The sequence below is a fragment of the Rhamphochromis longiceps genome, linkage group LG5 (assembly GCF_057381845.1).
Source record: "Rhamphochromis longiceps isolate RC_006_pf linkage group LG5, R_longiceps_female_GT1.1, whole genome shotgun sequence".
Classification (NCBI taxonomy): Eukaryota; Metazoa; Chordata; class Actinopteri; order Cichliformes; family Cichlidae; genus Rhamphochromis; species Rhamphochromis longiceps.
In genome coordinates, this window is record NC_140561.1 from 19727126 (window position 1) to 19754111 (window position 26986).

The 26986-nt window shown below is 40.1% G+C and overlaps 1 protein-coding gene across 1 annotated transcript in view; it reads left to right on the plus strand.

The window, feature by feature from the left end:
* Nucleotides 1-26710, plus strand: part of slc4a8 (solute carrier family 4 member 8) — a 34282-nt gene extending 7572 nt beyond the window's left edge. Inside the window, exons 2-25 of the mRNA XM_085406433.1 lie at nucleotides 4853-4934; nucleotides 7505-7657; nucleotides 8095-8230; nucleotides 9812-9972; nucleotides 13981-14157; nucleotides 14571-14659; nucleotides 15439-15596; nucleotides 15692-15779; nucleotides 15874-16020; nucleotides 16116-16216; nucleotides 17878-18052; nucleotides 18214-18347; nucleotides 18472-18717; nucleotides 18919-19024; nucleotides 19401-19562; nucleotides 19676-19789; nucleotides 19887-20048; nucleotides 20123-20374; nucleotides 20551-20619; nucleotides 21422-21595; nucleotides 21684-21815; nucleotides 21911-22014; nucleotides 23647-23752; nucleotides 23927-26710. Of these exons, the coding sequence (XP_085262559.1) occupies nucleotides 4853-4934; nucleotides 7505-7657; nucleotides 8095-8230; nucleotides 9812-9972; nucleotides 13981-14157; nucleotides 14571-14659; nucleotides 15439-15596; nucleotides 15692-15779; nucleotides 15874-16020; nucleotides 16116-16216; nucleotides 17878-18052; nucleotides 18214-18347; nucleotides 18472-18717; nucleotides 18919-19024; nucleotides 19401-19562; nucleotides 19676-19789; nucleotides 19887-20048; nucleotides 20123-20374; nucleotides 20551-20619; nucleotides 21422-21595; nucleotides 21684-21815; nucleotides 21911-22014; nucleotides 23647-23752; nucleotides 23927-23932 (3234 nt within the window). The 3' untranslated portion in view covers nucleotides 23933-26710. The remainder of the gene's footprint in view (nucleotides 1-4852; nucleotides 4935-7504; nucleotides 7658-8094; nucleotides 8231-9811; nucleotides 9973-13980; nucleotides 14158-14570; nucleotides 14660-15438; nucleotides 15597-15691; nucleotides 15780-15873; nucleotides 16021-16115; nucleotides 16217-17877; nucleotides 18053-18213; nucleotides 18348-18471; nucleotides 18718-18918; nucleotides 19025-19400; nucleotides 19563-19675; nucleotides 19790-19886; nucleotides 20049-20122; nucleotides 20375-20550; nucleotides 20620-21421; nucleotides 21596-21683; nucleotides 21816-21910; nucleotides 22015-23646; nucleotides 23753-23926) is intronic.
* The last annotated feature ends 276 nt before the right edge of the window (nucleotides 26711-26986 follow it).

Consider the following 26986-nt stretch of genomic DNA (forward strand, 5'->3'; position numbering starts at 1 on the left):
GCACCAGGCCACCCATTGTGTTTCTTTTAAGCTCATTTGAAAGAGGCTGTTATAAAACATAACCGAAGTGTGTTGTGGATTTGAATTTTTGCTTATAATAGAGTAAGACATTCATCTGTCTGAACTGCATGTTAATTACTTTTTCCTTATCAGAATCTTATGTTAATATGCTTAGCTGTTCCATTTTTAGCAGCATGGAGAGGCTAAAGAAAGTGGGAGATTAAATACTGCTTTGGGACTTCAAGTTACAGACACACTTACAGCACTGTCTTGCTTTTAAATCACATTTCATAAGTGCAGCCAGAAACCATTGAGTTCTTGCAATAAAACATGCGTGGGGTTTTATCAGTTAAACCCTGTGAGAAATAAAAAGCTCTTGCTCCATAACACACAGTGATACACACAGGGTACTGGAGTGCAATAGATGTTTTGTGTCCTGACAGGCTTTATGTATCAGGATATGTTTCTCCAACTGTGGTCATAGTTTTATACTATGGGTTTTTTTTTCGTCCTTTGTTCAGATTCGACATTTTGTGCAAGCAAAAGGCCATCTCTCTGAAGTGCTCCTTTCATCAGGGCAATGATTTTAGGCGTGCCATCAAATCCACCTAGGGATGGTTCTAAAAAGAATAAATTGAGGGACTGCCCCAGTGAAAGCCAAAGTTTGGAACCCCGTTGAATTTCTGTTGGGAGACTTGAAATGGGCCGCACATGCAAGAAAACCCTGAAACAATTTGCAGTTGAGGGAGTTTCTGGAATTTTAGCAAGTCATCATTCAGATATATTTTCAAATAGATGATTGAAAGAGCTAATCGTCCATATGTATTGTGTTCATATGAATACTTTGTAGCATTGTCCAGGTTCTTGCTCTTATGTGTATGTCTGACAAATGTGAGTCAGTGGCTCTGCTGTAGACCAAGCTAATATTACAATCCAAAAGCCCTTCGGGAAGACATATTGCAACTATTGTTGCTGCTGTGGTCATTATGCAGCAATCCCAGCCACAGCAAAACATTGCTGACAGAGACACTGCAAGTCTTCAGTGTTTCCCCTTTAGTTTTTCCCCTAAAAGGCAATGCAATGAATGGATTATCCAGATACTCTCAGCCATCATTCAGTATATGGTATGACAATTGTGTATTCCTCATGCACACCTGTTGAGACAAATGCTCTCAAAACAGCTTTGCTCTAAATTAGATTATCAGATGTTTTTAAAGCTATTGATTAAAAATCTGTATTTTTTGTTCTACAGAATTCTGCATCCACCCACATGCAATCACAGTAGCATTGCCAGTATGTAAACACAATGCATACAGAGTTGGCAAAAGCATGCATAGTGTAGAAAGCAGATTATATATATCAGTGTCTGCATGTGTGTTTGTATTGTGCTGCTGGTAGGGATTTATGGCATCATGCATCCCTTCATCGATTTACATTTATTTATAGACTGGTGCAGTGCCCACTGTCACAGGCATATTGACGTCAGCAAAAGTAGACGTCACAGTGAGTGGAAGTTTTATTTCTGAGCTATGTTATCTGAACTACTGAAATAATAAATCATCACAGAGGAGTGTGACCACATCTGTGAGGTTGTTACCCCAGACATCGCTTAATTATAGGAAGATGACCCCAAATTGATCTAAATAACTTCAAACTTAACAAGGACAATATGTGATTGAAGTGCAGATGTTCATCGTTATTTCAAGGGGTTTACAAATGTTTAGCATTATATATTTATATATATATATATCCCTATTTTTAAAGGTTCAAAAATAATTGGCCCGCTGACAAACAAGAAGTTTCATGAGCAGGTGAGACCTGTTCCCTTGTTATTTCATGACAAATGCATCCATCCATCCATTTTCTGCTACTTATCTAGGTAAAGGTTGTGGTGGCAACCACATCCCAAGCCAACTGAGAGATATAATCTCTCCAGCATGTCCTGAGTCTGCCCAGGGCCGTCTCCTGATAAGATGAGCCCAGATGTGGAGGAAGTAGCAGTTCTACTCTGAGTCCCTCACGAATGGCCTAACTCCTCACCCTGACAAAGGAGACAGACATAATTTCTGAAGTTGATTCAACTTGTTGACTGTCATTTTAAATATGAGGACCAAAGAGAAGTCAGTGCAAGTGAGGAAGGCCATCATTAGGCTGAAAAACCAAGGGTAGATATATTAAAGTTCACAATCAAGTGTTTTCTTCATGAATGGGCACAAAGCATTTACAACAGCACTCAAGAAGAGGAAGGTCACATTAGACTTTGCTAAAATATCTAAAAGAGCACTCACAGTTCTGACAAAAAAACAACCTTTGGATGAATCTGAGACGAACTTGTACCAGAATGATGGGAAAAGAAACATATGGAGAATGAGAAAAACAGGTAATGATCCAAAGCATATCATATGATCTTCAAACACGATGAAGGCAATATTATAGCAGGGGAATGTCTGGCTGCCAGATGGGACTGTCACAAGTCGCAGCATGAATTCTGAAGTGTACAGAGCTATACTCGCTAAAGCATTCAGCTTAATTCTGCCGTAGTGATCAAACGGTGCTTCACAGGAAATACCCAAAACCATATTGCAAAAGCAACTCCAGAATTTCTCAAGGCAAAAAGGGGTTAAAATCAGTCACCTGATTTCAGCCAGGTAGGGCAGCTTTTCAGTTACTGAAACCCACAAACAAGCAACAACTGACGATAACAGCTGTAAACATCTGACAGAGCACATGAAGGAAAGAAACAGCATTTGGTGATATCCATGGGTTGTAGACTTTAGATAGACACTGACTGCAAAGTTTCATCCAAGTAATAAAATAATCTTTACATTTAAAATCCTGTTAGTTTGTTAATTTGAGCCTCTGAAAATGGGAGATTATGTATAAAAATGTCTGATTCTGTTAATGAAACATTTGTGGAAAACCCCTTTACACAAAGTATGCAATTCAATCACATCTTGATTGTTTAATTTAAAATCTACGTGGTGGTGTACAGAGGCAAAACTACAACAACTGTCAATGTATTTTACTGGTAATAGCTCCAACCAACAACATACTATAATAGTTAGGTCCATATATATTTGGACACTTACAAATGTGTTTTTTTTTTTACCGGTTTACTGAACCATATCCCAATTATAGTTATATAATGGATAGACATGATGAGTAGACTGTCAGCTTTCACTTAATCCACATTCAAATTGAATGAAGGATTTAGGATTTTCAGCTCCTTAACATGTGTCGCCCTCTTTTTAAAGGGAACAAAAGTAACTGGACAATTGACTCAGAGGCTATTTAATGGAAAGGTATGGGCAATTCCTTTGTTATGTCATTATCAATTAAAAAGATAAAAGGCCTGGGGTTTATTTGAGGTGTGGTGCTGGCATTTGGAAGACTTTGGTTTAAATAGACAACATGGGGTCAAATGAGCTCCTAAGGAGGTGATCCATGCAAGTGAAACAAGCCATCCACAAGCTGTGAACAGGAAAAAACCCATCTGATAAATTGCTACAATAATAGGAGTGGCCAAATGTACAGTTTGATACACGCCGAGAAAGAAGGAAAGTACTGGTGAGCTCAGCAACACAAAAAGACCTAGTGTTCATGGAAGACAACAGTGGTTTATGATCACAGAATCATTTCACCTTCACAACAGCCAACCAAGTGAACAACACTCACCAGCAGGTAGGCTCCTGTCTAGTCTACCAATTAAGAGAAGACTGCATGAAAGTAAATACATAGAGTTCACTGCAAGGTGCAAGTCATTCATAAACCTCAAGAATATAAAGGGTAGATTGGACTTTGCTAAGATCTAAGATCTTGGAGATTAAAATTCGGACAGAAAGGCCCACAAACAAACAACAACTAAAGCTGCTGCAGTAAAGGCCTGGCAGAGCATTAAAAGTGGGGAAACCCAGAATCTGGTGAACTACATGAATTCAAGACTTCAGGCCCTTTACCTGCAGAGGGTATTTATCCAAGTATTAGAAATGAACATTTTATTTTCAGTTATTTAATTTTTCCAATTACTATTGAGCCCCTGAAATGAAGGGATTATGTGTAAAAATGCTTTAGTTCCTCACATTTTTATGTAATCTTGTTGTTCAGCCCACTGAATTAAATCTGAAAGTCTGCATCTGAGTTGTTTCATTTAAAATTCATTGTGGTAATATATTTGTAAACATCCTGTAAACAGATACGATGGAGCAGTAGAGTTACTCCAAACATTTTGTAACATGTCTTGGAGCAATCTGCCCTTATTATCATAGGTCAGATACACTCACCATGAAAAACACACTGCATGTGAGCTAACTGCACTGTTTCTTAGAACAGCAACATCCTGCAGCAGTCTGCCAACAGATTCATCACCAATGGAAATGGCTCTTTGTTAATTTGATTTGATTTCCCCAGGACAGTAGAGCCTTGCACTAATACTCTTTTTACCTCTGCTGTGTGTGTGTGTGTGTGTGTGTGTGTGTGTGTGTGTGTGTGTGTGTGTGTGTGTGTGTGTGTGTGTGTGTGTGTGTGTGTGTGTGCTGCCGAGTGTGCACGCCTGCCTGTCCTCCTGCATGTGTCCATACCAGACATTCTAAGAATAACTTTCAGGAATTTGATGCTTCTTGTGGAAAAACTTCCTTTGCGGTGACAATAGCTTCTCCTTATCAGGAAACTTCTTGACTTAATAACCTTTAAAACTTTCTTTCAGGGCCTAATCTTTAAAGGCTGAAGACGATCAACATTTCCACCGAATCAATATGGCTACTAGAGACAAAGAGCATTGATTACACCAAAAAAAAAAAAATCAAAGCAGAATCATTATGCTTACATGTGTCTTTTTTATATCTGTGTCCATCAGAGGCCTGATGAGGAGGTGGTGGTAGATCAGGGAGGAACCAGCTCTGTGCTGAACATCCACTATGAGAAGGAAGAACTGGAAAGTGAGTAACTTGCAGATTTGTTGAAAGTTGCCCCCATGTGTAAAATACAGGGTCAGCAAGAATCCATCTGTCACAGTTTTGTTAAGATTTATTTTAGACTGTCTGACTTGTACTGCTGCAAGTATGACTTTCAGCGGTACCAAAAAAAGCATTCTCTGTAGTTGTACATGGACCACGTAGCCTTTTAACAACAGGCCTGATAACCTATAGTCCTGAAGTGCCGCCGAGCAGGACACCCAACATAAAAAAAATCCTCAAGAGGATAAAGATCTGATCCAGTAATCCACGACAAAGAAGGAAAATGTATTGTTTGTCCTGAATCTGATGTTCAGCCAGTGGATGGACTGTCCTCTCCAGCACCCTTGTGCACACCTTCTCGGGAAGGGCCAAGGGACGTGTTCAAGTTAGAACACGTCCCTTGGCCCTCCTCCTTAAAAAGGAGGACCAGCACCAAAGTATGCCAATCCCAGACCACAGTTTCCACCTTTCACATGATCTTGCAGAGGTTGCAGCCAAGACAGCCACACAACATCCAGCTCGTATCCAGCATAAGCACCAAGCTTATGGATATGGACACCAAGTTCTGATTTTACAATGTAAACCAAATTTTACAATATAAAAGAACACTTTCCTGAAACTATCGTTATTGCTTTCCAAAAGCTGAATTTACTCCCACTTTTTAGAAAGACTCAGCAGCCACACAGAAACATGTATGTTTATTTGGGGGGATGTGGGGGTGGTGGGTTGTTATTTTGGTGCATTATCTAAATGAACTTTTATTTCAGTGGTCAACTGAACATAAAAACTCAATATCTAAAAGCTCCAATCTGCTAAAAATTGCTTAAAAGTTTATTTGCTTTTTTGCAACCTGTATATATTGGCTCTACAGTATTAAACTGTATTAAAAAACGTAATTAAACTTAATCAGCTGGATCGCTGTGGCCCACTTTTACCTCTGACCACCCCCTCTCACTGCCTCACACTGAAGGCAACTCCAGAGTGGATTATACTCCAACCACTCACCAGGAGACCGGTTCCAGAACCCAGTCTGTATCCTGAGGTGTTCCCAATTATATCTAGCTGTATATCAGTCTCACACACTCGTTTGGGTCCTTTGTCCATAATACAAGTAATCTTATATGTCTCAAGAACCAGTTTCAGCAGAATGGGATCAGACAACCAAAGCCCCCACCTTTGAGCACTTCCTGATCCACATTGCACCAGATCCGTATGGCTAACTATTTAGAGTACACTCCTAACGGGTTGCCAGCCTGTTGCAGGCCCAACTTAGTGAGACAGACATACTCATATCTAATTTAGAATCACCAATTAACCCAACTCGACTAACTGGATGTTCTCGGACTGTAGTAAGAACCCAGAGTTAGCCCACACAGACATGAGAAGAGCAGGCAAACTTCAAGCCCCAGCCAGATGGTAGTTTAAAACCCAGCACTGCTAACATTGTTGCTGTGAGGCAGCAATGCTAACAGTGTAGTGTAGTGGTTAACATATTTGCCCGCCAAGTGGAAAATGAGACCAATGTAGGATCTGGATCTCTGGCTGGAAATGAACCAATAACCTCCTGCTTGCCAAACAAATGTATGAAGTCCTGCACTACGCTATGCTGAGTTGACCAGATGCTGATCAATAACGTGTGTCCATGAGTGCCTGCATGTACGTTCACTCATATTCAAAAATAATAAAATTCATATGTCTTATGCAGAATTATTCTCTCAAAATGTTTAAAATCTATTTGTGTAAGCCTGTTGTTTATTTATTTATTCAAAAAGACTAATATTCAAATAAAGCTCCAGTATATACAGTGTCACATGCAATCAGTCTCTTGGTTATCACACCACGCTGTTTTGAAATTGAATCCACTAATGATAATTAATGATGGCAACAGTCAAGACTAATATAGGACAGGAAGGGTGTTGTTTTCTCATTTTCCCCGTGGAGTTTAACACCTATGCCTGAGTTTAATGGCTTTCACTTTTATCCTGCATGCTGAGAAATCATAGGACACATTATTCCTTCATGTTTTTCCCCTCTCAGTGTTTGAAGATAATTCTTTTTCCAAGCGCTAAATGCTCTTAATATTGCGGGTAAACTTAAAAATACCTGTAGAGAGTAAACTAATTGCACAAAAACAGGTCACATAGTCTCTAGTCAAATCTTGTAAAATTACTGAAGCTCTCTCAAGATAACCATCAGTTTTAAATTTTGGTTGCAAATCTTCACCACACAGCAATCAATTGACAGCAGGAACAAAAACCTCTTCATTGTGAGTCCCTTTGGTCTAACGGGAGCTCTCCTTGTTTCATGTTTATTAAATAAATTAACAATAAAAATAGAACTTATGAAGACATCTTGCATCTCGGATTAGCCTATTTGCATAATAACTACTTGTTTTGTCAATTCACTAAACTCCTTACAGTCTTTTCATCAGATAAAATGAAGTTAAACTAAAGTGCATGCCTGTGTGACATTAAAATGCTCGCATGTTTACTTGATAATCAAATATACTTTCTTTTAATTTTTCTTGTCTTTTTTTTTTGCATTGTTTTCAGGTCACAGGACTCTGTTCGTTGGGGTCCGGATGCCCAGGCAGAGCCATCGTCACCACAAAGGTCATGGTTCCCGCCACCGCAAGAGAGACAGAAGGGCAAGCAGCATTGCAGCACAACAAAGCGGGGAGAATGAGACAACCAGTTCTAGTCATGGTAGCGCATACAGAAACAAACACATCAGAATTTTTCTTAGGCTACCCCATTACTTAAAGTGTTTTACAGTTTAGATGCATTATTTTGATTATTTTGGCTCATATAGTCATTCACCAATCAGATGGAGCCATATAGTGACTTGCTAACAGGACCAGCACCCATAGAGTAGGTAGTGGTTGTTAAACAAAGCCTATCAATATTGTGGGCACTTCACACATGCAGGACTCCAGGCTGAAATTGACAAACCACTAATTAGCTAACACAGAACAGGAACAAATCAGCATGCTGCACATGTGTACAAATGTGTGTTAAAGTATGTATGCATGTGGGCTCAGAAGCCATTAAAAGGCATGTAAGGACAGAGTAAGAAATGTTGTGTTTTGGAAAGTCTTTTGAGAACCTACAGGTCACCTCTCCTTCCTCCCACACATCACCAGACACACCATCCCAGCGGGTCCAGTTCATTCTAGGCAATGAGGAGGACGCTGAACACGTGTCCCATGAGCTGTTCACCGAGCTGGATGAGATCTGTGTCAAGGATGGCAAGGATGCTGAGTGGAAAGAAACAGCCAGGTCAGGATATCTCCTCAGGGAGCTGTTGGTAACAGTGCTTAGCAATAAGGTTTCTGACAGCCTGGCAGCTCTACAGCGGCACTAATATGAAGAGGGAAGTCTACAAGAGGTAGTTACACTTAAAGCTCGCTGAAGGTTAGCTCAAGGTGAAAAGATCAAAAGCCGTGAGTCAAACAAATATGGCTTATTTGTGCTGTTCAAATGCCAAATCTAAGTTTCTCATGCTCACTTTTTTTTATTTGGTGGTGTGAACCACTGTACAAGAGATTTAAAGCACATCTATGCGTGGGAAAGAAAAACAGCTTTCTATTTAAAGTTGAATACTCCCTCTACACTTAACCTGAAGAAGAAGTGTATTCATCATACTTCAAGGAACTCCTTTAAAAAGACCCGACGTGAGTCAAGCAGTCCCTATTATAGCCACGGCTGGGAAAGCATAGCATCTGTTCTCAAGGGCCTTTGGTTTCAGTTCTTACCTAAAGGTTTTAAGTCTCTGCATCAGCAACTCCTGCTGGACAAACCAGCAACTTGTGTGGTAGCTCACTGTCCTCCGTGTGTGAGAGGTCAACTCTAAATATTTACAAGATATTTTGGAAACAGAAAATCAGTATAATATCATGTAGCAGTGGAGCAGTAACAAGGAAATTGGAAGCAAAAAAAACAACAATGACACAACGTGACAGATTTTCCGTTTTGTGTCTTTTTTGACAAATTAATAACTCAAGAATAAAACTGGAGCTCCAACAACAGAAAGATTAAAGCCCAAACAACACCCATAGAATTAAATCATTAAAAATAAATAAATAAATAAAACATTTATCATATGATTTTTATTTTAACTAATACTTTATTTAAATATTCCTAATGTCTGCAATCATAAAACTAAAAAACAGTTATAAAATAAATTACACTGTACACTGAACCCACATTATCCACACATATAGAGCGACACTATATGTGCTCTAACAGCCCTAAACAGCCCAAATACATTGAAGTTACATATCTGCAACTAGAATGAGACCAAAAAGCCAGAGGAGACTGAACAATGGGCTAACGGTGCCCTTTACAATCAAGCTCTGATTGCAGAGCTACTGCAGGAGTCAGGTTAATGCTTTGTTCAAAAGCACTAATCAGGTGAGGAACATTTTATCTGCTGGGAGACGATGTACAGCAAATGTACCAAGTGGGGACGTTTGTAGAAAACTGACAGTAGATATACTTAGGAATAAATTATACTATTGACCTTCTAAAAAAATGCAAAAATGAAGAAGTGATAGAAATGCTGTTTGTTTTTTTAATGGTAGCTGAAAAGAAGCTTTTGCTAAAGCAAACATTTCTTTACATGTTATTCTTTATCCACAGTAACAGCTTGTTTTGGCTCAGCTGTTGTCATTTAAATGACACTTTGTCAATTTATAAGATTGAAATTATGTTCTTAAGTTTTATAAAAATAATTAAGCCTTTGTATGGTAGCCTTTGTAATCAATATAGCGAATTAAACAGAAGGAAAAAATCATAATAATAATACTTCACATGTGCTCCAACTTGCAAGTTGCTAAATAACATCTCTTTATGCTGCAGATGGCTGAAGTTTGAGGAAGATGTGGAGGACGGTGGAGAAAGGTGGAGCAAGCCTTACGTTGCTACGCTTTCCCTCCACAGTCTATTTGAGCTGCGCAGTTGCATTATCAACGGCAGCGTATTGCTTGACATGCATGCTGACTGCATTGAAGAGATCGCAGGTGAGAACACTTGTATGTTAATATGACTCTACCCGAGTGCTCTATATAAGAAGGCAGGTTCAGACTCATTATTAAGGGCGAAACAAAACTTATTATTGGTCTTTATCATGTGCTGTTTTCTCATGTTTGGCATATAATTGTGGTCAGAAGTTTATATACACCCATTATGGGCATGAAGGTCATGGTCATTCTGAACTTAATTATTTCTTTGAAGTGTTCTTTTTCCAGGATGGAATCATTTCACTGCATACATCTTTAATGACTTTAAAAAACAAGGATTGCTGTTTGTTTGTTTTGTTTTGTATTTTCTCTAATTTACCGGGTCAAAAGTGTACACACACACACACACACACACACACACACACACACACACACACACACACACACACACACACACACACACACACACACACACACACACACACACAGCATTTGTTTCAATGCTCCCTAGTCTGTTGAATCTTGACCAGTTGCTTTTGGTAGCCATTACAGTTTTTTACAGCAGCTAGGACACATTTCCCAATACTTAGGTCACTTTTGCAAAACTCTTCACACAATCCTCCTAACTGACCGTCAGCTTGGCAAAACAGTTCATTTCACATTCAAAATGCACTACAACTACCAAAACACTTTATTCAGGTCTCAAATAAACTCATTCTTCCAGAACACTAGCAAAGGTTGACAGCCGACAAACACACTTTGTCACCCACAAAACAATGACCTAAAAAACACTAACAACATGTAGCATTACACAGTGTTTTCTTGTGTAAAACAAGGACACATCTCTGTTTATAATTTCAATATATGTTACTGGAATGAATCAGACATCATGCAGAATTCGTTAATATTTGTTTATGTATTTTTATTTTTTTGCACTAAGTAATCCCAAAATACAAGAATTTGTATACACACCATCCACTGATACACATACAATAGTAATGCTATTCTACTCGGTCTTCTCCATTTGGCCACAGGTTCTCATCCACATCACATCTTATGTCATCTAGGGCAATACACCTAGGAAAGAATCTTCTGGCATGCCAGAATTGAAGGAGTTGAAAAATTGAAGGAGTAACACCTGTGTAGATGTTCATCTACAATGAGAATCAGCTGTGGCTGGTTAAACTGCATTTTTAGATTTAAAATATGTTTCAATAAAATATTGCTGTTGGATTTTGCTGTCTTTTCAAGTTTTGCATTGTGTTATTGTTTTGGCCATAAGTTTAACAGTTTTGAAAACAGTATGTAAGTACATGCAAAATGTCCTGTCCGTACAAAGATTTTTGGCAGTTGTTGTGTCTGAGTGAGAAGATAATTCATGAAATTTGAGAGATGTAGTCATTGAATGCATTTTGAGCCAAAACAATGATAACTGGTCCTCAGTTTAGCCCACATAGACTTCTGTTGTGCTCACTGTGTGAGGAGTTTTGCAAACGTGACCTAAGTATTGAGAAATGTGTCCTAGCGTCTGTGAAAAACTGTAATGTTAGCTGCTTTATCCATTCCAAAACCAGTTTTGACATGTGTTTTGGATCAGTGCTTTGTTGGCACACCCAGTTGTCAGTTGTGTTTACCATCTAGCTCAGGGGTGCTCACACTTTTTCCGCATGTGAGCTACTTATAAAATGACCAAGTCAAAATGATCTACCCACTACAAAAATCCAAAACATATACTTATTTATAAATATATTGAGGATTCTTTATATCTACAATGTATATACATGCATAACCGCAATATCCAATATTTCACAACACAATTAACTATGTAAATTTTTTGTCATTACCTGAGTTTACTCTGATGACTTGCACTGAATTGAATCAGCCAGGGATGCATAGTCCGGACAGTAGCTGCTGACGGCCAGGTTTAAGAGAAAAAACCGAGAGCTAAAAATTGGAGTTAACTCGCTGACTAGCTTGTCAGTTTTACTACACTTCGCGCCGCTGTTTGCGCATGCGCAGCGACCTAAGCGTCAGAAAAAATCTGATGTCATCTGACTGGCTTCCCTGTATCAATCAAGTGACGGGATGGATGATAGGCTGGCATCTATTTTTTTAATGCCATGCGATCTACCAATACTACCTTTGCGATCGACTGGTCGATCGCGATCGACGTATTGAGCACCCCTGATCTAGCTGTTGGAGGTAGTCCTCCTTTTTCATTAACCCATCTGCTTTGTGTAACATATCAGCTGCAGAGCATGATGCTACTACCACCTTGCTTGACAGCTGGTACAGTGTTCTTATGTTTGAAAACCTCACCTTTATTCCTCCAAACATACCTCTTATCATTTTGGCCCAATAGCCCAATCTTTGTCTCCTCTGACAATAAAACTTTTCTCCAGAAAACTTTTATGTGGAAAGCTAGAAATTCAGTCAAGCTTTAAGGTGTTGATTTTGGAGCAGAAGCTTCTTTCTAGGTTGGCACACTCTCAGCCCACAGAGATTAAAACTCACTTCACTGTAGTAAGTGACGCTGGTCTTCCGGTAGTTTCTGGTTCATGGCAGGCTTGAACCTCGGTGATTCCTGAGTTATATGTGAACATGAAATTTCCTCTCATCTGAGGGTGACGGTTTGGGTGGTAACAAAAGAGGTGACATGTCAAAATAACTTGTATTTACAATTGTTTGAACCGATGATCTTGGAATCTCTAGTTGTTCAAAAATGGCTCCAAGAGATCTTCCCAACTTTTCCATTGGTCTGCATATTGGCCTGTCTAATAGTCCCATTGTCAGTAATCCATCCATCCATCCGCTACCGCTTATCCTTTTCAGGGTCGCGGGGGGCGCTGGAGCTGATCCCAGCTGTCATAGGGCGAGAGGCGGGGTACGCTCTGGACAGGTCGCCAATTTGTCACAGAGCCAACACACAGGGACAGACAACCATTCGCACTCACATTCATTCACACATTCACACCTAGTGGCAATTTTAGATTATCCAATTCACCTATCCCCACAAGCTGCATGTCTTTGGACGGTGGGAGGAAGCCGGAGTACCCGGAGGGAACCCACGCAAACACGGGGAGAACATGCAAACTCCACACAGAAAGACCCCGGCCTGATGGTGGAATTGAACTCAGGACCTTCTTGCTGTGCGGCAACGGTGCTAACCACCGTGCCACCGTGCTGCACAAATTCAACCTTATACCATTTATTTGTCTGTTTTTCTCCACCTTGCTCTATAGAGCCAGTTCTTTAGCTCATGTTACTTTTGTTACTATGAATCAGACTGTAGCCTTGTCAGAATGCCTGCTAGTTGTAATCCAAGAAGAACAACATACACGAACGACTATATTCTTTTGGACTCAGAAACACAGTTTGCTTCTCTTATGGTAACTTTGCAGAACAACCAGCCTAGTTCTAGGCAGCACATCAAGCTGCAGTTTGTGTAATAAACCTGAGCCGAAATTGTATTGCTGTCAGCACCTGTACACCTGGATTTTACTTGGAAATTGCAGCTGAAACTGTGATTGCATAAAATCTACTTTGATCCAAACTCATTTGCATGCAAGTAATAAACTTTGCACCTTCATTTATTTATGCATACTCATGACTGGATGAGGTAATTATGCACATCATGCAAACAAACACACACACACACACACACACACACACACACACACACACACACACACACACACACACACACACACACACACACACACACACACACACACACACACAAACAAAAATAACAAGAACAAGAACAAGTGAGTAAGCAAGGCCTGATAAAGTGCAGAAGCGGTAAGAAAGATGGAGAGATGCTGATTATTCTGCAGTTTCATGTGGACAGATATTGACATAACCCTTTAAACTTTCACCTTCTGTTCAACAGTGAAAGATGTCTGACCAGATTGGCTTGTATTTGTTTTAAAAGCAGCGGTTACATAAAATTAACATGTGTTCCATAAATCAAGGAGGGTATAATGTTGAGACATTATGATTTGATGTGGAACACCAACGCTCTGATCATACTAAACTCTGGGTTTATGAGTTTGACCTGCGTTGCAGACATGGTACTGGACCACCAGGAGGCATCCAATGAGCTGGATGACAGCGTAAGAGTGAGGGTTCGTGAGGCGCTGCTCAAGAGACACCACCACCAAAACGAGAAGAAGAAGAATTTGATTCCCATTGTACGCTCCATCACAGAGGGAGCACGCAAACAGTCAGAACCTCATCTGATTGGTGAGTTTGATGGTGGATGTCACACACAAGCGCATCCTGACTTGTGCTCTCTACATCAAAGTAGAAGTCATGTCTTGATATAGGGCTGAAATTGGCTTTTTTTTTGGGGGGGGGGGGGGGGGTACTTTGGCTGTGTGCTGAGGGGCCTTGATTGGGTTTTTAATTGTAATATTAATTAAGATTTTCAGTTCAAATTATAGTCAGGGTAAAAATACATAAAAATACATGAAAAGTAAGTATTGATTTGATTTGATTAAAGTAAGTCAGACTGCATAACAAACATATATTTCTTTCAGGGCGATATATTTTTTTATTCATCGTTGTTAGTTTGGACTTGGCACAACAACTATCATATTTACTGACTCTGAATCATTTGTCTCCTTCCATCACACATGCACATAAACACCCTGCAGGGTCAGCCACGTCTCCCCAGCCTATTCAATCCAACGAAGCAGCTAAGAACGGTGCTGGACAGGACAGCACTCAGGTGGACCTGAGTAAGGTAAACAAGCAGGCTGTAGAGCAAATGTTGCATTTCTTTAGATGAATGCTATTAAAAAAAAACCCAGAATACTTGTAAATATGATTATGCTAAACAACAACAACAGATCTTATTTTGTGTGTGTGTGTGGGGGGGGGGCTCTCAGCTCTGAGAATGCACTGGAGACCTGAACTGGGATGCTGTAAATATAATGAGAAAAAATTGTGTCACATAGTGCCCCCTACAGTGGAACAACACACAGCAGTAGCCCATCAATAAAGGTACTTTTAGAGCCTCCCAAAGGGTTGCCATAGCAGATGCCCTTTCTTACTCAACACTCCCATTTATCCAGGCTTGTAACCCCCTGAGGTTGGGTTTTTGTGTTTCCTCTTAGTATCAAACAAGAGGTTTTTCCACATGTAAGGCAAATGTGATAACCACAACAACACAGAGCCACTAACAGCAGTCCACCAACGAAAGACTAAAAAGCAGTGCCATAAAGCCACAGACAAAGGTTTCCAATGAGCACTGGACCTGCTCGGTTCTCTACAGTTAAGTTAGTTATTACAGTAAATCAATAAACAACACGCTAAAGAGAAGAAAATTAAGGACATTAATTCTGGGCAGACAAGTTACAATAGCATAGAAAAGAAAACTGGAGACAAATGAAGAATAGATATATAAAAATTCACAAACAACGTTTTTAAATACCGTAACAAAAATCCCAATCGACTTACATCATAACATCAACATTGAGATCAAATCCTGTACTGATATTTGCATCTGTCCTGTCTGAACAGGTGGATCTGCACTTCATGAAAAAGATCCCAGAGGGTGCAGAGGCTTCCAATGTGCTGGTGGGAGAGCTGGACTTCCTGGAGAGGCCTATTGTAGCCTTTGTGCGCCTTTCCCCTGCTGTGCTGCTCACTGGACTTACAGAGGTGCCCATACCAACCAGGTAGACAGCTGCAGCTCCCTGCTTTAATCATAAAATCAAATTCAATATTCCAGAAACTCTTTATAAACTGAAATTCATCTGCTGACAAATATTAGGTTCCTCTTCATACTTCTTGGCCCTGATGGGAAGGCTCAGCAATACCATGAAATCGGTCGCTCCATGGCAACCATCATGACAGATGAGGTAAGCACTCTGTCAATCAAAATAAATCTGAGCATCTCTCTTGCAGGTATAAAGAGGCTGAGTTTTCTATTTCTTTTGCTTTTTTCTGTACCAGATTTTTCATGATGTAGCATATAAGGCAAAGGACAGAAGTGACCTTCTAGCGGGAATAGATGAGTTTCTAGACCAAGTAACTGTCCTGCCACCAGGAGAGTGGGACCCCTCAATCCGTATTGAACCCCCAAAAAAGGTCCCATCTCAGGTACATAGCTGCAGTCAATTAAAGATATTTGTACAACGAAAATTTATAACTGTTGGTTCAGTGTATCATAATTTTGCATTCCTTGATATCTGCAGGAGAAAAGGAAGATGCCTGGAGTCCCTAATGGCACCGTCTGTCAGGAAGAGGAAGAGCTGCATGCTGAACACCACGGGCCAGAACTGCAGAGAACTGGAAGGTTTGCCCAGACTTCTTGCTTCTGTAATGGTGACTGTAGAAGGCATATTCAGACAGCAGGGTGTTTTCCCCCAGAAATGTAACCCTTAAAACAGCTTGCAGTTAGGTGCCTTAATGGATGTGTTGCAGCCTGGGCCTGAGTTTAGCACTCTTCACTGTGTTCCCATTTGCTCCGGTCACGAAATCTAAATTTGGATTTGTGAGGAACAGACAAGTGACAATTACCAGTGCGAATGTGACAGCCTGAAGGAAACTGAAGATGAAAACATTTTACTTTATTCTTTAAAGAAAAGGTTGTCTTTGAAATCTTCTTTCTCAACAAGATTCTTTTTATCTTTTCTATTTACATCCCACACACCACAATTTTTAGTGAGGTACCAAAAAAAGTTCCATTTTATTGAAATAAAGGTTAGTACAATCACATCTTGTCCATTTTGTCTACAACAATCATTTACAGGCAACTTCATTTTAACCCATTTTTTTCTTCTGATCATCATGTTATCAATTGTCCAAATTAATCTTAAAGTAATAACTTGAATTTAGAAAATAGTAGCAACTATCATGCCAAGAGTTAAATTAGATGACTATAATGTCCATTTGTGTGTTAGCTGTGTAGCTTGAGCCAGGAGCTGTTTATCTCAGTTTAGCATAAAAGACTGAACCTTTGAGAGGTAGATGAATTAAATTTTGTTGTTCTCATCCAGCAGCAAATGTGCACATTTTCCACAGTGCAATCTGAATTCTACACAGCATAAAAAGTCACTTGAATGCTGAACACGTGACGATCACAGGCTCCCTCCTTAGAACTGCGGACTGTTTGGAGGAGGTCATGACAGAGAGTGTTGCGCTACAAGTCTAAACTGCTGCTAAACTACTGATAAACTTGCCCTGCTGAGCCACTCAAGGCCTTTATGGTGGCTCCAGATCTTTTGCAGGTGTCTTTCCTCAGCACTTTTCCTATTTACATTAACACAATAACTTGAAATTATTGTGATTTTATTGTGAGGCTGTTTCAAATGTTTGATACAGCACCGATTAAAGTTGAAGAGTGCCAAGATGCTGCTATGGCTCATAGGTTGTAGGTCAATTAGGTGACTTATTACAGCAAGGAGCTGTGATCTGTCACACACCACAATCCCAGTGAACCTTTCTACAACACCACAGAGCCACTAGAAGCAGCCATTAGACTTGAGGACTATAAAGCAGTGCCACAAAGGCGTTACACTTGCTAGTTTCACTATAGTTAAGCTAGTTATTTCAGTAATTCAATAAGTACCATGCTGCTTCCTTACTCACTAGGGCCTGGTACAGCAGGTAGTTACACGTTTGATTTGGCTGATTTTTTCCCCTTGTTTTTTTTTTTTCCATTTTTTTACACTGAATGTCGTTCCTGACCCAACCCCAGATCAAACAGGGGACATGTTGCTCGTTAGGCAAATGTTAGTACCAGTTTCCCCCCTTTCTTTAAGTGTCCCAAGTCCATGTACTGTACTATTCTTTGCCTTGACGTGTTTTTGCAAATACAAAAAAACAACAACAAAAAAATAGAACTGTTTCTGAAAATATTCCATGCTCATCATGTTCATGCAGTGAGGATATGTCAGGTTAAACTGTCTTTGTTTACTGAACTAGTCCTCTTCTTTCCATATGTGCTGCGATCAGGTTATTTGGTGGTCTGATCCTGGACATCAAGAGGAAAGCTCCATTCTATTGGAGTGATTTTAAGGATGGTGTCAGCCTCCAGTGTGTGGCCTCCTTCCTCTTCCTCTACTGTGCCTGCATGTCTCCTGTCATCACCTTCGGGGGACTGCTGGGGGAGGCGACAGAAGGACGTATTGTAAGAGCTTAAACACACTCAAGGACACATTCACAGTACTATATTGTAGTTATATACTGCCGTGTCTTTAGGCCATTACTACCACAGCATCAAGACTGAATGTTACTGAAGATTGTGTAGCAAAGGTTACAGGCTCTCTGCATTTGCAACATATGTTGTAGAGCGCCATTGAGTCCTTATTTGGTGCGTCTATGACTGGAGTAGCCTACTCGCTGTTTGCTGGTCAGCCTCTCACCATCCTGGGCAGCACAGGTCCTGTTCTTGTGTTTGAGAAAATCCTCTTCAAATTCTGCAAGTATGTACAGGACTCACAACAGCTTCCTTGTGACATCATTATCGCCAAAATGACATTTGTCCCTGTTCCCCGCTGTGCTCTAACTTTAGTCTCTTTTCTCATTTCCTCTCCTCTCCTCTTTCAGGGACTACGACCTTTCTTATCTGTCGCTGCGGACTTGCATAGGCTTATGGACAGCCCTGCTGTGTTTACTGTTGGTTGCCACAGATGCTAGTTCCCTGGTGTGCTACATCACTCGTTTCACAGAGGAGGCCTTTGCTGCCCTCATCTGCCTCATCTTCATCTATGAGGCTTTGGAAAAACTGTTTCACCTGGGAGAACTCTACCCTTACAACGCATACAGTGATTTGGACAAGCTCACCCTGGCATAGTCAGTAACTCAATTTCCTCGAGAGTTTACCAGAATGTTTACGCTGTAGCTTTTTCACTGCTCGTTCTTTTTTTGCTGATCACTTTCCTGCTTTCCTCATCTTATGCTTGACTTGTTCTGACTACTGAAGAAAAAAAACACATTTTTGTGAGCTGATGTATAGTTCAATTCATTGTGTGTGTTATGCGTCTTTGTCTGTAGCTGTAAGTGTGCAGAACCTGATAATCCAAGTAATGAAACCGTGGAAATTTGGACTGAGAGAAACATCACAGCCTCTGCTGTACCCTGGACCAACCTGACTGTCAAGGTAACGTAACTATGTGGGAACACACATCTAATGAAGTCTAATGTTGATATAACTTTCATAATAGCACTTGCCACATTTGTTCCAGCTTGTTTACTTTCCCAACTTGTTAACATTCAACTAACCCCCTCACCTTCCAATGTGCAGCCGACCTCACTTAAGGATCTTTGCAAACACTGACAAGGAGACTTCAATTAAACTCTCGCTGCTGTGTGTTTAGCTAAGCACACCAAAGGCCATTTTGTTTGTCTGTTTTATGTCTTTTTTATGCTCTGTAGACTCTTCCAGTCCGCCACATAATTCTGATAAAACAGTTTTATGTGATGCATGAATGAATGTGATGCATTTATTGTAATAGGATCTCTGTTCATCTCTGTAGGAGTGTATCAGTCTGCACGGCCACTTTGTTGGGACAGCATGCGGTCACCATGGCCCCTACACCCCAGATGTCCTTTTCTGGTCTGCTATCTTGTTCTTTTCAACGTTCTTCATGTCTGCCTTTCTCAAACAATTCAAGACTAGCCGTTATTTCCCCACTAAGGTAACTAACCACATCATGAGTAATAGATTAGTAGGCACTGGCAATAGCATTAAAACTTATTGCATTGTGTTAATGATCATTAATCTCGTAGCCTTGTTGTCTCTTCTGCTCAGGTGCGGTCTATGATCAGTGATTTTGCAGTGTTTCTTACCATTGTTTTTATGGTCCTGATTGACTTTGCCATTGGAGTACCCTCCCAAAAGCTGAATGTGCCAAGCAAATTCCAGGTATAGAGGAACTGTATAACTTGCACTTCATGATATAAAACCATTGAGGATGATTAGCTGCATTATTGCATTATATTTCTGGTAATTACCTCTTCAGCCTACCAGAGATGATCGTGGTTGGTTCATCAATCCAATAGGGCGAAATCCATGGTGGACAGCTTTGGTTGCATCGATTCCTGCTCTTCTCTGTACGATCCTCATCTTCATGGACCAACAAATAACTGCCGTTATAGTCAACCGCAAAGAGCACAAACTACTGGTAAGACAACATTTTTTTAATCATATTCAAATAAGTCCTGAAGCTTTTCTGATTTTCGGACTTCTGCGATACAGAAAGGCTGTGGGTACCATCTGGACCTGCTGATGGTGGGAGTGATGCTGGCCGTATGCTCCATCATGGGCTTGCCCTGGTTCGTGGCAGCCACTGTCTTGTCGATCTCTCATGTCAATAGTCTGAAGCTGGAGTCAGAGAGCTCAGCTCCAGGGGAGCAGCCTCGCTTCCTGGGGATCAGAGAACAGAGACTTACTGGCCTGGTCATCTTCCTGCTCATGGGCTTATCTGTATTCATGACTAGAGCCCTCAAGGTTAGTCAGAGAAGCTATATAATGGTGGCCCCCTCTGGTGTATTACACATGAATCAGATGTGCAATATACCTACTATGACAAGAAATATCTGCTGTAAAAAAAAAATATAATACTTATAATGGAAGTTAATGGATAAATTAGCTGATAAAAATATAATGTCTGTTTGTTTTTTCAGCTCATTCCTATGCCAGTGTTGTATGGTGTTTTCCTCTACATGGGAGTGTCTTCATTAAAAGGCATCCAGGTGAGGAACTATGCAGCATGATTGTGCAGTTGACACAAAAACAAAATATACTGTGATTATGATTATTTAGAAAGCTCTCCTTCCTTTAATCTGGTGGCAGCTGAAGGCGCCTTGTCCTGGTGTGATTGAATACGCCAGCCATTGCACAGATTGCCGATCCACCACACGACTAACACAGAGAGACAGGCAACCACTCATTCTCCAATCCTTACATGCAGCCAAATTAAATAACCAATTGATCTAACAAGCATGTTTTTGGACTGTGGAAGGAAACACGCACAGACACAGTAGAACATGCAGACTCCACGCAGACTGGTCTTTGCCAGTGAGGAGGTTCAAACCAGGAAAAAGTGGTTACTCCGGCCCCTTCTCGATGCATGCTGCTGTATATATTAACACTCTGATGAACACATCAGGAGCTCCTCGGGGTTCGGTATCTTGCCCAAGGATATTTTGGCATGCAGACTGTTTTTGGAGAATGTCTGAAACAATACTACACTATGAATAACGTACTTCCAAAAAACCCCCCCCCCCAAAAAACACCAACTCTGACTCAAAACTGCAAAATAATTAAAACTGTTCTCTTGTCCTCTCTTGCTGGATGCCCCCTGCTGCACCCTTGCCTTTTCTAATTATAATGCTGTTGCAATTAATCATGGCCTGACAGTTTATTGTCTGAACTAACCAGATGCATTCATTCTTTTTCCATATTCACCATCTGTCTCTTTGCTTTGCTCTCATTAATTTGTTCTCTCCTTTGCCAACTTCCATAACACCTGCTTTCATCTTTACCACTTCTCAGTTCTTTGACCGTCTGAAACTGTTTGGTATGCCGGCGAAGCACCAGCCAGATTTCATCTACCTGCGACACGTTCCCTTGAGAAAGGTGCATCTGTTTACTGTCACCCAGCTCACGTGTCTGGTGCTTCTCTGGGTCATTAAGACATCACCGGCGGCCATAGTCTTCCCCATGATGGTGAGTTGACCACAACCATTCCGTCTTACCTAGTGGAGCCGTATCTTCTGTTTAAACACCGAGCCTGTTTGTCTGCCTTTTTCTGCAGGTGTTGGCTCTGGTTTTCATCCGCAAGGTGTTGGACTTGTGTTTCTCCAAGCGAGAGCTAAGCTATCTAGATGACCTAATGCCCGAGTGGAAGAAAAAAAATCTTGACGATGCCTCGAAAAAGATTGAAGAGGTAGTCTAAAGGGAATTTTAAAATGTAAAGTTCACCTTTTGTGAATGCATAAATGTGCACATATTGAGCGCGTACGTCATGGATTTGTCTCGCAGGAGTCACAGGTTATGCTCAGCACAAATAAAGAAGATTCGACTACAGTTCAGATTCCCATGGAGAAGACCAAGCCTGCTCAGGCTCCAAAAGCCCACGATCCCAGGTGAGCACACATGTTCAAATTTAAATAATAGACATCATATTTGGAGTGGTAAGATTATACAGGGAGTGCAGAATTATTAGGCAAATGAGTATTTTGCCCACATCATCCTCTTCATGCATGTTGTCTTACTCCAAGCTGTATAGGCTGGAAAGCCTACTACCAATTAAGCATATTAGGTGATGTGCATCTCTGTAATGAGAAGGGGTGTGGTCTAATTACATCAACACCCTATATCAGGTGTGCATAATTATTAGGCAACGTCCTTTCCTTTGGCAAAATGGGTCAAAAGAAGGACTTGACAGGCTCAGAAAAGTCAAAAATAGTGAGATATCTTGCAGAGGGATGCAGCAGTCTCAAAATTGCAAAGCTTCTGAAGCGTGATGATCGAACAATCAAGCGTTTCATTCAAAATAGTCAACAGGGTCGCAAGAAGCGTGTGGAAAAACCAAGGCGCAAAATAACTGCCCGTGAACTGAGAAAAGGTAAGAAAGGCTGAAAGACGACCACCACTGAACAAGACACACAAGCTGAAACGTCAAGACTGGGCCAAGAAATATCTCAAGACTGATTTTTCTAAGGTTTTATGGACTGATGAAATGAGAGTGAATCTTGATGGGCCAGATGGATGGGCCCGTGGCTGGATTGGTAAAGGGCAGAGAGCTCCAGTCCGACTCAGACGCCAGCAAGGTGGAGGTGGAGTACTGGTTTGGGCTGGTATCATCAAAGATGAGCTTGTGGGGCCTTTTCGGGTTGAGGATGGAGTCAAGCTCAACTCCCAGTCCTACTGCCAGTTTCTGGAAGACACCTTCTTCAAGCAGTGGTACAGGAAGAAGTCTGCATCCTTCAAGAAAAACATGATTTTCATGCAGGACAATGCTCCATCACACGCGTCCAAGTACTCCACAGCGTGGCTGGCAAGAAAGGATATAAAAGAAGAAAAACTAATGACATGGCCTCCTTGTTCACCTGATCTGAACCCCATTGAGAACCTGTGGTCCATCATCAAATGTGAGATTTACAAGGAGGGACAACAGTACACCTCTCTGAACAGTGTCTGGGAGGCTGTGGTTGCTGCTGCACGCAATGTTGATGGTGAACAGATCAAAACACTGACAGAATCCATGGATGGCAGGCTTTTGAGTGTCCTTGCAAAGAAAGGTGGCTATATTGGTCGCTGATTTGTTTTTGTTTTGTTTTTGAATGTCAGAAATGTATATTTGTGAATGTGGAGATGTTATATTGGTGTCACTGGTAAAAAATAAATAATTGAAATGGGTATATATTTGTTTTTAGTTAAGTTGCCTAATAATTCTGCACAGTAATAGTCACCTGCACACACAGATATCCCCCTAAAATAGCTAAAACTAAAAACTACTTCCAAAAACATTCAGCTTTGATATTAATGAGTTTTTTGGGTTCATTGAAAACATGGTTGTTGTTCAATAATAAAATTATTCCTCAAAAATAAAACTTGCCTAATAATTCTGCACTCCCTGTATACAAGGATTTTTGTCACTTTCCCAGCAACCTACATGCATGCTTGTATTTATATACTAGTGTGTGTTGTTCTGTTGTGCCACCTGTGAGTGAGACCTCTCCCTAAACCCTCCGGTTCCTTTCTGTGCTCCTCAGGTGTGACCCCTCTGATATTAACATATCTGATGAAATGTCTAAAACCACCGTGTGGAAATCTCTCAACACCAATCAAAAGGACACTCGTCCTTTGACTGCTAAAAAGGCAAGGCCACACCCCTTATTTTTCCTCACCCCTACAATCTGGAAACATTCCTGCTTTATATTGTGCTCATTTGTATCTTTAGTATTTTAACATTATTTTGTTATTCAAAACTCAGGGTTGCTGCCTTGTGCTCTGTGCTGTCTTAACTCAGCCTTTGCATGTTTCGCCCTGCAGGTTTGAAGAGATTGCATTCATCGATGAGTAAAGGATGTCCAGATTCATGACAGACTCGACTGCATCTCTTGACTGGACAGGATTTGGCTGCTTCAACCATCAGCCACTTCAGTGCTCAGAAAAAGGAGTCTTTAGTTTCTACCAGCTACCCATAAAACACATGTTTCTCAGACACACAGGGAAAGTCAAGGGTGTAGAACATCCATCCATTCACTTCTACCTTTGTGAAGTTTGTAAATATATAAAATATATATACCGTACTACATATATATTGTTTAATTTCCCTAAATTCAAATCCCTACCTACTTATAGCTCTGGCCCTCACCACTCCTATATCTTAAACACCTTGGCTTGGAGTTTTGTTTTTATTAGGCACATATAATGTCAACCTTCTTACACCATCTGAACAATCTTAAACAATATTTAGCTGTGAGATTCCAATACTACTGAACGTCCAACTTTTAACTGAATTGTGGAGAGCAGTGATATGGAGTTGTACTCTAGAGGCAAGTCCTGGAGCTGCTCCACTGACAGTCACAGAACTGTTTTCTGTTTCAAACCATGCAGTCATATAAAGGTAACTGGGACGTACCATTTCAATTAACCATACTGGTTCATCTCCAAAAGATGGCGGTTTTGTTTCAGCTTGTATGAGTCAAATTTAGTTTGCTTTTAACTAAAAGAACAGTACCATGAAAACAGTGAGAGTGAAACAAAATAGTAAAACCGTTAACCTGTACCGCTCCACAGAGCTGAGGCAAAGCGCAGATTTAAGTAATAATTTATTGCTGGTTATCAAAAAACCTTGTGTCAACAAAAAAGTAAGCAAAAACAATGATATGTTTAATATGGTTGATTATTTGGTAGACTCATCAGAAAACGGGAAATGAAAGCACCATCAACAATGTGCTTTTTGGGGTGTAATGTTTCCTTTATTGGGTGTTCATCTTTAAATTAATGATTGTGTAAGAATCAAGTCTGTTATACCGACAGCACCCTGTGTGTTTGTTTTCTGCTTGTATTCTTATTTATTTACCTCAAACAAGGCCACGAATACTCATGTAAGGCATTTTGGATAACATCAGGTAGGAAAAACCAGAAACGTGTGCGTATCAAAAAATGAGGGAGGCTTCAGGGTTTTATTTTAAGCAATAATTTACCCACGCTCCACCCAAAACTAATCATACTGCAGCTTTTTATTCTTCAGGAACCTTTCTTACTAGTGCAACTTTGTATATTCATCTTGAGCTGGACTCTGAAGGCCTTCCTTGCACTTTCATTACATGTTACACTATAAAACAGTTACAGTTAATAAAGTGAAGCTATTTGAGCAATGTCAACTTCATCTGAGACCTTTCAGTCTGCATAAACAAGGTTGCACTGTAATGTGGGCCCTTGTGTTTAATAACCTTCATTAGACCAACAGTCTCTGCTATAGTTGCACTTTCTGTAGATAAAGAAACGTTGATATATTTTATTTTAAGAAACTCTATTAAGCAACCAAATTATTTTAATAAAATGTTACAGTTATTTATTATTATTATTTATTTTTAGATACAAAGTCACAAAATATCCTCTTTGCTTTCTGTATTCTAAGGCTGAAGAATGCAGCACATAACTAATGCTTTGGTGAATGTCTTGCCTCCATACAGTCGTGGGAGACACCTGTTATGTAATATAATGCGGTCGACAATAGAACTGGCCCAATTGGTAATGAAGAGTTTCAGGTCAAAGTTATACAGCCATTTCTGCCTGAAGTTCGCTAACATTAGCCATCATGAATTAACTTAGTAATATTTCACAAATAACAATATCCTGTTAACATCAGTTCATTTTCAGGGATACTTCCTGAACAGTCTTCATCTGTTCTGTTTAAGTGAATTTGATCCAAAGTGCACAAGTAATGTGTCACTGTAAAGGTGACACCTCTGTGACACGTGTGAAAGTTTGTGGAGTGTGACTCACGTCATGCACTTCTGCTTTGATTCTGTCAGATATCTGAATGTGAGTTGAGTGCAGCCGTAGCTAAATTCATTAATAAAATATTATTGTGTAATCATATGAGTGAGTGCAAACAGTAGCTGATGCTATGTAAAACTAAGGGTAAAAAAAAGAGGATTTGACCAAAATGTAAAATCACTGTTAAAAATCCAGTGTTTAAGGATTTTAAATGTGCTGTTAAAAAAAAGAATCTACAAGTTATTTTGGTGACTTTAAACCTGTTGATGTCTATGTGAATGTACGGTAAATATAAAGTAAAATGCCTTCATTGCACCGTAGAATGATTGCATAAACATGTAGCCAGGAGATTCATTCATTAGGTGGATGTGACTATAAATATATGTGCAATACCAGTACATGCGTGCCTGTCATAGACTACATAACCATTTCTTGTTGTGCTGCCTTTTCCTGCACCATTGACCTTACATCCGCTTTTGTTTCTGGGTCCAGTTTTGGATTGTTGTACTGAATCGTTATTTATATTTTCCTGCCCACTTCATTTTTACATGTAGGTAAAGGTGACATCTGTGCACTTTGTCCTTGTAATAAGTATTATGTGAAACCGATGTCTATTTCAAGGACGAGGTGACAGTAGAGGAAAAATGTAGTTGTAGAGGGGGGAGAGGAAGTTTCCACTGAGAAGAAGAACACTTGTACCGCGGTAACATTAATCCTACAGTTTCGGAGCCATAGAACGAGCGATGCCTTGTCTCTTGTATTAGTCTTGAAAGAAATAATTCTGTTTTATATGTATATCAAATTTAATTTTTGACAATGGAAATGGAAAATAAATAACTACAGGTAAAACTGAAGAAAAATGTGTTTTATGTCATTTTGCCACAATTCTTGAATACACGCCACCAAAATGAGTATTTACATGTTTGACCATGCATATATTTCAGTGTATTTAATGACTTTGTCCACTAGGAGGCAGCAGAGTAACAATCCTTTCTAGCAGGTTCTGACCATAAGGACTTTGCCCTTCTAATTTTAAGCTAAATTCAAATCTGTTGCATCATTGTAGAAAACATAAACACTAATCCCACCCAAAACATCCTG